Source organism: Chiloscyllium plagiosum, chromosome 27, assembly GCF_004010195.1.
Source record: "Chiloscyllium plagiosum isolate BGI_BamShark_2017 chromosome 27, ASM401019v2, whole genome shotgun sequence".
Taxonomy (NCBI): domain Eukaryota; kingdom Metazoa; phylum Chordata; class Chondrichthyes; order Orectolobiformes; family Hemiscylliidae; genus Chiloscyllium; species Chiloscyllium plagiosum.
Genome location: NC_057736.1, coordinates 16,203,087 through 16,213,734, shown reverse-complemented (window position 1 = coordinate 16,213,734; position 10,648 = coordinate 16,203,087). Strand labels below are relative to the sequence as shown.

Genomic DNA, 10,648 nt, shown 5'->3' with positions numbered 1-10,648 from the left:
CACTGCAACTCCCAGGTCATTTCCTCAGCCCTGAAGCTCTTATCACCTTCATCTCCTTCCCCACTGACCTATTGTACTCTATGCTACTCTCTCCCCACCCCCACCCTCCTCTAGCTTATCTCTCCATGCTTCAGGCTCTCTGCCTTTATTCCTGATGAAGGGCTTTTGCCTGAAACGTCGATTTTGCCTGTCCTCGGATGCTGCCTGAATTGCTGTGCTCTTCCAGCACCACTGATCCAGAATCTGGTTTCCAGCATCTGCAGTCATTGTTTTTACCTTGTTTTAACCTCCAGTGACTCACCTGTGACTATCAATGATACAAATATCTCAGCAAGGGGCCCAGCAATCACTTACCTAGCTTCCCACAGAGTTCTAGGGTACACTTGATCAGGTCTGGGGATTTATCCATGTTATGCATTTTATAACTTCCAGCACTTCCTCCTCTGTAATATAGACATTTTTCAAGCTATCACCATCTATTTCCCCACATTCTATATCTTCCATGTCCTTTTCCACACCAAACACTGATGCAAAATACTTGTTTAGCATGTCTCCCATCTCCTGCGGCTCCACACAAAGACTGCCTTGCTGATCTTTGAGATGCCCTATTCTCTCCCTCGTAACCCTTTTGTCCTTAATGTATTTGTAAAAATCCTTTGGATTCCCCTGAACCCTATTTGCCAATGCTATATCATGTCCTCTTTTTGCCCTCCTGATTTCCCTCTTAAGTATACTCCTACTGCCTTTATACTCTTCTAAGGATTCAGTCGATCTATCCTGTCTGTACCTGACATATGCTTCATTCTTTTCTTTAACCAAAAACTCAATTTCTCTAGTCATCCAGCATTCCCTACGCCTACCAGCCTTGCCTTTCACCCAAACAGGAATATACTGTCTCTGGATTCTCGTTGTCTCATTATTGAAGGCTTCCCATTTTCCAGCTGTCCCTTTACCTGTGAACATCTGCCCACAATCAGCTTTTGAAAATTCTTGGGTGAAAGTGAGGACTGTTGATGCTGGAGATCAGAGTCAAAAGTGTGGTGCTGGAAAAGTACAGCCAGTCTGGCAGCATCTGAGGAGCAGGAGAATCGATGTTTCCAGCATAAGTCTTTCTGGTGAAGACCTTATGTCCAAAATATCAACTCTTTTCCAGCACCACACTCTCGACTTCTGAAAATTCTTGCCTAATACCATCAAAATTGGCCTTCCTTCAATTTAGAACTTCAACTTTTAGATCCGGTCTATCCTTTTCCATCACTATTTCAAAACTAATAGAATTATGGTCACTGACGCTTAAGTCACTTAAGACTGACACCTCAGTCACTTGCCCGGACTTATTTCCCAAGAGTAGGTCAAATTTTGCACTTTCTCTAGTAAGTACATCCATGGGCGCATGGTGGCTCAATGCTGCCTCAGGGCACTGCTGCCTCACAGCTCCAGGGACCCAGGCTTGATTCCAGCCTTGGGCGACTGTGTGGAGTTTGCACATTCTCCCAGTGTCTGTGGCAGTTTTCTCCGGGTGCTCCGGTTTCTTCCCACAGTCCAAAGATGTGCAGGTTAGGTGAATTGGCCATGCTAAATTGCCTATAGTGTTCAGGGATATGTAGGTGCATTAGTCATGGGTAAATGTAGAGTAATAGGGTAGGGGAATGGGTTGGGTGGGATACCCGGGATACCCCTCGGGGGGTCGGTGTGGACTTGTCGCACCGAAGGTCGTGTTTTCAGACCCTCTGTGATGACATACTGAATCAGAAAATTTTCTTGTTCACATGTAAATTCCTCTCCAACTAAACCCTTAACACTATGGCAGTCCCTGTCTATGTTTGGAAAGTTAAAATCCCCTACCATAACCACCCTATTATTCTTACAGATAACTGAAATCTCCCTTACAAATTTGTTTCTCAATTTCCCTCTGACTATTAGGAGGTCTATAATACAATCCCAATAAGGTGATCATCCCTTTCTTATTTCTCAGTTCCATCCAAATAACTTCCCTGGATATATTCCCAGGAATATCTTCCCAAAGTACAGCTGTAACGCTATCCCTTATCAAAAACACTGCTCCCCCTCCTCTCTTGCCTCCCTTTCTATCCTTCCTGTAGCATTTGTATCTTGGAACATTAAGCTGCCAGTCCTGTCCATCCCTGAGCCACATTTCTGTAATTGCTATGATATCCCAGTACCATGTTCCTAACCATGCCCTGAATTCATCTGCCTTCCCTGTTAGTCCCCTTGCATTGAAATAAATGCAGTTTAATCTAACAGTCCCACCTGGTTCTCTGCTTTGTCCCTGCCTGCCCTGACTGTTTGACTCGCTCCTTTTCTCAACTGTACCAGTCTCAGATTGATCTCTTTCCTCACTATCTCCCTGGATTCTCCCACCCCGCTCATTTAAATCCTTCTGAGCAGCTCTAGCAAATCCCCTGCCAGTATACTAGTCCCCTTCCAATTCAGATGCAATCGTCCTTCTTGTACAGGTCACATCTACCCCAGAAAAGATTCCAATGATCCAAAAATGTGAACCCTTCTCCCCTGCACCAGCTCCTCAGCCACACATTCATCTGCTCTATCCTCCCATTCCTGCCCTCACTAGCTTGTAGCACCGGGAGTAATCCAAATATTATTACTCTAGAGGACCTCCTTTGTAAATTCCTTCCTAACTTTCTATATTCTCCCTTCAGAATCTCATCCTTTTCCCTTCCTATGTCGTTAGTTCCAACATGTACAATGACCTCCTGCTAGTCCGTCTCCCCTTTGAGAACATCCTGCACCCTCTCTGAGATATCCCTGATCCTGGGCAACACTCCATTCTGATTTCTCTCAGCTGGCCTCAGAAATGTCTACCTGTGCCTCGGACTTACTCTTCATCTTTTTTAGGAAGTCTTTCGGTTATAGGGACACCCATAGTGATGTTAGGAAGCATGTCCCAGGACACCATTCCTCCAGTGACACTGAAGGAATGGTGATATGGAACCAAGCAAGGGTGGTGCATGACCTGGGGAGGAACTTGGAGGTGGTGTCTTTCCCATGTGTCTGCTACCTTTGTCCTTCTGAATGGTAGTGGCGATTGGTGTGGAATGTATTGTCAGAACAGCCTTGGTGAGTTACTGAAGGGTGTCTTGTAGATGGTAAACTCGGCTGCTATTGTGTGTCAGGGATGAAATAAGTGAATGGTGAAGGTGGAGGATGTCGTACCAGTCAGGCAGCTGCTTTGTCCTGGATGGCATTGATTTCCTTGAATGTTGTTGGAGTTGCACCCATCCAGGCAAAGACTTGTGAGCTTTATAGAAGTTGGACATATTCTGGAGAGTCAGGAGGTGAGTGGCTCGCCACAGGATTCCTGCCTGCTAACTTGTTCTTGTAGCCAAAGCATTTATATGGCAAGTCCACTTCAGATTCTGGTCAATGGTACCCTCAGGATGTTGGTAGTTGGAGATCTAGAGCTGGTCACGTCATTCCCTGACAAGCAGTGATGGTTATTGGAGACAGTCATTGCATGACATTTGTGAGGTGTGATTGATGGTTGCCGCTGATGAGTCCAAACCCGTCAGTGTCCAAAATTTGTCCCAAATGGACTACATGGGGGGGGTCATACTGGAGTCAAACACTCAAATTCAAACCCCGACATAGACTGGAAACAGAACCCAGGCCTATGCTGTCAGAAGTTAAACAGAGGCCACTACCTGCACGTGAGTGGATGCAAAAGATCCCATAGCACAGTTTGAAGAACAGCAGAATGTATTTTTTTCCCTTCAGTATCCTGGACCTCACAGCTACTATTATAAAATCAGACAATCTAATCATTTAACACACTGTAGAATCATAGTGTGCGCAAACTGTTTGCTCTTTCCAACATCACTGCTATATCCACACTTTCAAAAATTGGCAGGGAACATTTTGGGAGCCCCTGCAGTTGTGAAAGGTGCTATATAAATACAAGTATGTCTTTCTTCACCATGAAAACCACTGTGCTGCTTTCTTCCTGCTCCTGCACAGAATCTAATGTTGATCTTGCTTTTTGTACACCATCTTTGCAGCTGTAATATTATATTCCTCACTCTATTCAATGATCTTTATGTCCTTATATGGTATGATCTGCCTGTACTGCTCACAAACAGAACTTTCCACTTTGTTTCAGTACATGCGACAATAATAAATCAAAGTGGTGTTGGGACTCAGCTCTCCATATTTCCTGTTCTGCGTGACAGGGCAGCAGAGAAGATTGCACAGGGGAGGCTGTAACTGCAAAGGTATCAGTCACACACTCCCTCACACACACTCCCTTACACACACGCACATAGTCACACACTCCCTCACACACACTCACACACTCCCTTACACACACTCCCTCACACACTCCCTTACACACACAGTCACACGGTCACAGAGTCCCTCACACACACGCACATAGTCACACACTCACACACACTCCCTCACACACACACACCCTCACACACACTCTCACACACACATTCCCTCACACGCACACTCCCTCACTCCTCCCCCTCACCCACTGCGTTGCTGCATTGCCCCAGGGTTGAATGAATTATGAGGTAAAACCAAATTGGATTTAGATGGCAGAAAGAAACAGACTACAATCGCAAGATTAAAAAAGAACCCATTTTATATAGAACACTAAATTTACCCATCTTTACACAGAATTCCTGATCCTTTTCATATAAAATTTATTGTGCTTATAAAACTCTACAATCAAAGCTATTACTTGGTGTCTCCATTATGTAAAACACTTGGTGGGTGCAATGCTTATGTCCTAGCATCACAAATTATATTAGAACTTGAATATTTTGGATAATTTCAAAGTGTTAACAAACTCCGATATGTGGAGGGCTTTGCTTAAAGAGCAGCAGCACCACACAGTCACCTTTCTGTATTCCACTGGCACTGACACGGAGGGGGGCGGGAGTGGTACAGTCTCACAGGGGGGAGGTGGGAGTGGTACAGTCTCACAGCGGGTGTGGGGGGGAGGTGGGAGTGGTACAGTCTGGCTGGCACTAACAGTCTCATGGAGGGGGTCAGGAGTGGTACAGTCTCACTGACACTGAGTCTCTTGGGCGGGGGGAGGAATACACTTGCACTGACTCTATCTTGGGGTGGGGGTGATAACAGTTGCACTGATACTGACTCTCTCCTGGTTGGGGAGAAGGGTACAGTTGCACTGACATTTCCCCCAGGGATACAATGCTGAGTTGAAGCTAAGTTCAGAAAGGAAGCTCACTTTGTCGATTGCTGGGATGTAGAAATTGCCTAATGATGGCCGGTTGAATAAGTTGGGGGGTCTACTGGAGAGTGAGGAATATCCAGTTAAGGCTTAAAATTCTGAGAAGGACTGAAGGCATACACTGGGAGTCCAAAGATGTGCAGGCGAGGTGGATTAGCCATGGGAAATGCAGGATTACAGGGATAGTTGGGGCGGGGGATGCTCTTCGGAGGATCACTGTGGATTTCATGGGCCAAATGGCCTTTTTCCTCACTGTAGGGATTCTATGATTATTGGGGAACCCAACCCACTTCAGAATGAGCTGAGAAGGAATGTTTACCCTCATTAGCCTTTGGAATTCTTTAGTCAGGGAGCAGTGGAGGCTGGGTCACAACCTCAAAACGGAGTTAGACCAATTTTTGACAACAGTGGAGCCAAAGGTTATGGGGGGTCAAGCAGAAAGTGGAGCTAAAGCCATTCTCAGATCCGACATGATCTTGTTGAATGGTATGAGTAGGCTGAAGGGCCTATTCCTGTTGGTATATCTGATGATATGATGAATTCAGAGTTGTAAATCCTAAATGGGATTGGGAACTGGAATCAAGCAAACCTCAGAAACACAGGAATAAAAATGAAACTTGAGCCTTTGTGAATGTCTGTGCTGTGAACTCCCTGTACATGCCACTGTCTCCCATACAAAGAGAATAGACTGAACCCGTGAAGCTACCAAACAGAAAGGTTGGAGCTACTTCAGATTCTGGATCAGAGTGGTGCTGGAAAAGCACAGCAGTTCAGGCAGCATCCGAGGAGCACGAAAATCGATGTTTCAGGCAAAAGCCCTTCATCAGGAATACAGGCAGAGTGCCTGAAGGGTGGAGAGATAAGTGAGAGGAGGGTGGGGGTGGGGAGAAAGTAGCATAGAGAGTACAATAGGTGAATGGGGGTGGGGTTGAAGGTGACAGGTCAGAGAGGAGGGTGGAGTGGATAGGTGGAAAGGAAGATAGGCAGTTAGGACAGGTCATGGGGACAGTGCTGAGCTGGAAGGCTGGAGCTGGGGTGAGGTGGGGGAAGGGGGAATGAGGAGACTGGTGAAATCCACATTGATGCCCTGGGGTTGAAATGTTCTGAGGCGGAAGATGAGGCGTTCTTCCTCCAGGCGTCAGGTGGTGAAGGAGCAGTGGTGAAGGAGGCCCGTGTCCTCGGCTGAGTGGGAGGGGAAGTTAAAATGTTGGGCTACAGGGCGGTGTAGTACCTGAGTTCACTTCCCGCCACACACCTTCAGGATCTGAAATCTGACCAGAGAAAAACCCCACCAGCCCACCTCTGAAATTCTTACCATGTAAACCCTTTCCCTTCCCAATCTTGTACAAAACTCAGACACTGCACTGACATGACTACAGCCTGACTGCACTTAAATTGCAATGAGGTGTTGTTTTGTGAAAGAAAAAGAGTTCCCTCTAACTCCAGACCTCTCTATCCCATTCCTTCCCCCTGGAATTCTGAGTCGGTATTCCCAAACACTCAATGAATTAACATGCTTATATAGAAAAACACTCAGGGGCCTCCGCTGTGAACGTATTGCCCCCTTCTGACACTCTCACCTTTGACCTACATCCTCAGCCCTCCCCCTGCCCCATTCTCTGAGGCTCTCTACGCGTAAAGTGGAGAACAAGAGTCAATGCGGTAGCAATGGGGCATCACACACATTGGCATCCAGTGGGTATGGAAGCTGCCTCTGAGAGGGCAGTTGTTTGTAAGAGGGTAATCCCCGGTGTCACAGCGAGGAGTTGTTCAGTTCCCGGTGAGCAGTGAACGTGGCTGATCGGGGAGGTGGGTAGGTGGGGGGGGTGGTGGTGGTGGTTTATCCGTGGGTGTGTGTCAGGGTGCTCCTTAGCAGTTTCTGTTTTCAAAGCATCTGAATCTCCCACTGCTGGAGCGGATTCTCCTCGTCGTGTTTACAGATAATCGCACTGTCCCGATCGTAAGACTTGCCACCTAAAAGTGAAGGAGACAGGAATCATGTCAGCGGCTGGACTAACACGGTGAGCTCATCACGACAAACCAGGGGGGACTTCACCGCCCGGCCCCCAAACTCCAATGGCACCACCCCCTTTCATTGGCGTCCACCACATATTGCCCATCCCTCGTTTAAGTTTAGAGGGAATTGCCCTGTTGCCAATCACCATTTTCACTCACTGCTCCGTCCACCCATTTCTTCCCCCCCGTGATTCGAGGTAAAATGGAGATATTTCTCCCTCCCTCTCGGTTCACTAGCGTGTGATTCCCCAAGTCTGTGCTGATCCCACTGATTCCACCCCAGAGCCAGTAGTTCAAAGGTTGTGAGGTGACTGTCATCTCAGTTACCAGGCTGTTCCGAGACTCAAAAATGAAGTATCTGCCCTTCTCACTTCAAGTCTTTTTTTAAAAAAGAAATTTACGGGATGAGGGCATCTCCGGGTAAGCCAGCATTCATTGCCCATCCCTAATAGCCCACAGAGCATTTAAGAGTCAAGCACATTGCTCTGGGTCTGGAGTCACATGTCGGTCAGACCAGGTAAGGATGGGAGATTTCCTTCCCTAAAGGACATTAGTGAATCGGATAGGTTTTTCAAACAATCAGCAATGGTTTCATGGTCACCATTAGTCATTTAATTCCAGATTATGGTTTGAATTCAAATTCTCCTTCCCCATTAACTGCTACCCCACAGTTACAACAGTGGAGTAAAATCCTTTGTGGAACGGAAGGCAATATGGTCAAGTATTTGGCATTAGCAGCAGCTTGGCACAATGTTAATACAGTGAGGATTGCAGCCAAGGACAAAGACACCCTGTGGCTGTCCATCCACTGCAACTGAAGGAGGGAAAGTCACCATCGCTCCCCCAAAGACCATGGGCAGCTCGAGAGAGAGACAGAGGTAATTGGGTGGTGAGATTAACCTGATGGACAGCATGCCTCGGGAGGGGGTGGGCAAGGTTTTAGATTAGATTACTTACAGTGTGGAAACAGGCCCTTCGGCCCAATAAGTCCACACCGACCCTCCGAAGAGCAACCCACCCAGACCCTACACCTAACACTATGGGCAATTTAGCATGGCCAATTCACCTGACCTGCACATCTTTTGGACTGTGGGAGGAAACCGGAGCAGCCGGAGGAAACCCACGCAGACACGGGGAGAATGTGCAAACTCCACACAGACAGTCGCCCGAAGGTGTGAATTGAACCCAGGTCTCTGGCGCTGTGAAGCAGCAGTGCTAACTACTGTGCCACCGTGCCGCCCCGGTGTGAGAAGGTTTGGTCTGCGTTTGATCTCAATCCATCAGGGAATCGAACCTGTGCTGTAGGCAACACAAATTAACCAGTCCAGCCAAATGAGCTAGCCAATCCGCCAACTGAGTGAGCAGGTCCAGTCAACGACCAGCCTAGCCTGGCACCTGGGATCCAGTATGCCTTTGTAATATGCAAATTAGCTGAGTGAGTGGGAACAGCAACCTATAGCATTCCTCCACTCAGATCAGATCCTGCAGCATTGGTTTAGCTACTGAGGCACCTGCTGACACTTCAATCTGTGGGTATCCTCATCAATCTCACATGGGGTTCTTCACTCGGAAGACCGGTCACTGGAGAACAGCATAAGGGTGTGTACAACCACGTGGCACCTTTAACATCAGGCACTTCACAGGAGGATGATCTTGAGAACTTACTTCAGGAAACAGTAAGGATTTGTAAGATGAGAGTTGTGCAATCTGGTTGTAACTGGGCAGGGAGCTAATATAGTCGAGTGTGCGATGCTGGAAAAGCTCAGCTGGTCAGGCAGCATCCGAGGACAAGGAGAATTGACATTTCAGGCGAAGCCCTTCATCAATATCTGCAGTCCTCACTTTCTCCAGGGAGCTAATATAGGTCAACAAGCATAGAGGTGATGGATGAACAGGATTTGGTTTGAGTTAGGACATGAACAGCAGAGTCTGGATGTGCTCCAGATTACGGAGATGGGAGTTTGGTCAGGGGAGCATGGGATAATCAAATCTGGGGGTAACAGAGGCTCGAAGTGAATGGGTACAATAGGGACTGAGCTGGGTGACATTACAGGGATGGAAATAGGTAACTGTGGTGATGGAGGAGAAGTGATTGGAAGCTCATCTTGTGCTCAAATAGTTTACAAACACGATCCAGTGTCTGGTTGAGCCTTGGAGCGCTGCCCGGATGAGGAATGAAGCCTGTGCCTGGTGAGGTAGCAAAGATCAAAAACAATGGCATCAAGTTTCTCGAAATGCAGGAACATTGATGCAAGTAGGCAGCTGGAGTCAAAGGCAGCGGCTTAGAAAACACTCACCTTTGATGTCGAGTACAAGTCCCTTGTACAAGAGGCTCTGGATTGTTCCACTCTTTTCAAATGTCCAGCAATGCCTTGGTACCCGCTTCTCAGACCAAAGCACAACTTTTGTGCCAGTCTCACTCAATGCGCCAATGGTTTGGAGGCTCAGTTCTGGAGCAAACTGTGACACAAGTGAGGGTAAAATACATGAAACGGGATATGTAACAAGACACTACATCAGATGACAGAACTTCATTTTCCACGCTTCACAAGGTATTGACTCTTTCTGGGGTACGGGCTCCAACATTACCAAGTTGCCATCTTTTGGTAAACAGCCTTTCTCAATATTGCAGGTTTAGCAGGTGAATGTCACTGAACTACCTAACATGGAGAACATCACAGTTGAACACAGTCAGGTTCTCCACCAACTGTCAGCTGTGGCTCAGTTATCAGCTGAGTTGCTTCTCTGCGTGGAGTGTGGGTTCATGCCACTCCACGTGGTACTGAATGGGTGCAGTGTTGTTGGATGAACCATCAACTGAAAGCTTTGAAGAGGTGTCCTGTAGCTGCAAGCTATTAACATGTATCAAAAAGCAGTGTTTCTAGTTCTAAACTCCATTTCATTGAATGTCTCCACCCAGTCTGCAAAACAGCCATTGATCAGAGCTCTCAGTTTTCCATCCTGTAGCCAACTTTGTGACCATGTTAATTTTATCCCATGGGCTTGAGCAAACAACTTGTTGCTTGCAACTTTATCAAGTTCCTTTCCCAGTCCATATGCACTTTAGTTACAATACACTCATCTATAAACACCATTTCATTAAAAAAATTAAGAGCCTCATGTGGGGCAGTCATAATGCCCCTGCCTCTGGACCAGGAGATCACAGTTGAAGTCCCACTCATGCTAGAGATGTGTCATGAAGACTCTGAACTGGTCGATTGAAATATCTATCAGCGCAAATTGTTTTTTTAAGATGAGGAAATCTCAATTAAGTTAGTCAAATATGACGAGCCCTTAACAAATCCATGCTGACTCTCCTTAATTAGCTCAAGTTTGTCAAAGTGGCTGTCGGTTTTCTGCCGGATCATTGCTTCCAAAAGCTTCCCAATCACT

The 10,648-nt window shown here is 46.9% G+C and overlaps 1 protein-coding gene across 1 annotated transcript in view; it reads right to left on the bottom strand.

Annotated features, from left to right (window-relative positions):
* Positions 1-6,384: 6,384 nt before the first annotated feature.
* Positions 6,385-10,648, bottom strand: part of LOC122563379 (beta/gamma crystallin domain-containing protein 2-like) — a 140,036-nt gene continuing 135,772 nt past the window's right edge. Inside the window, exons 22-23 of the mRNA XM_043717120.1 lie at positions 9,553-9,715; positions 6,385-7,213 (exon numbers count right to left, since the gene is read on the bottom strand). Of these exons, the coding sequence (XP_043573055.1) occupies positions 7,125-7,213; positions 9,553-9,715 (252 nt within the window). The 3' untranslated portion in view covers positions 6,385-7,124. The remainder of the gene's footprint in view (positions 7,214-9,552; positions 9,716-10,648) is intronic.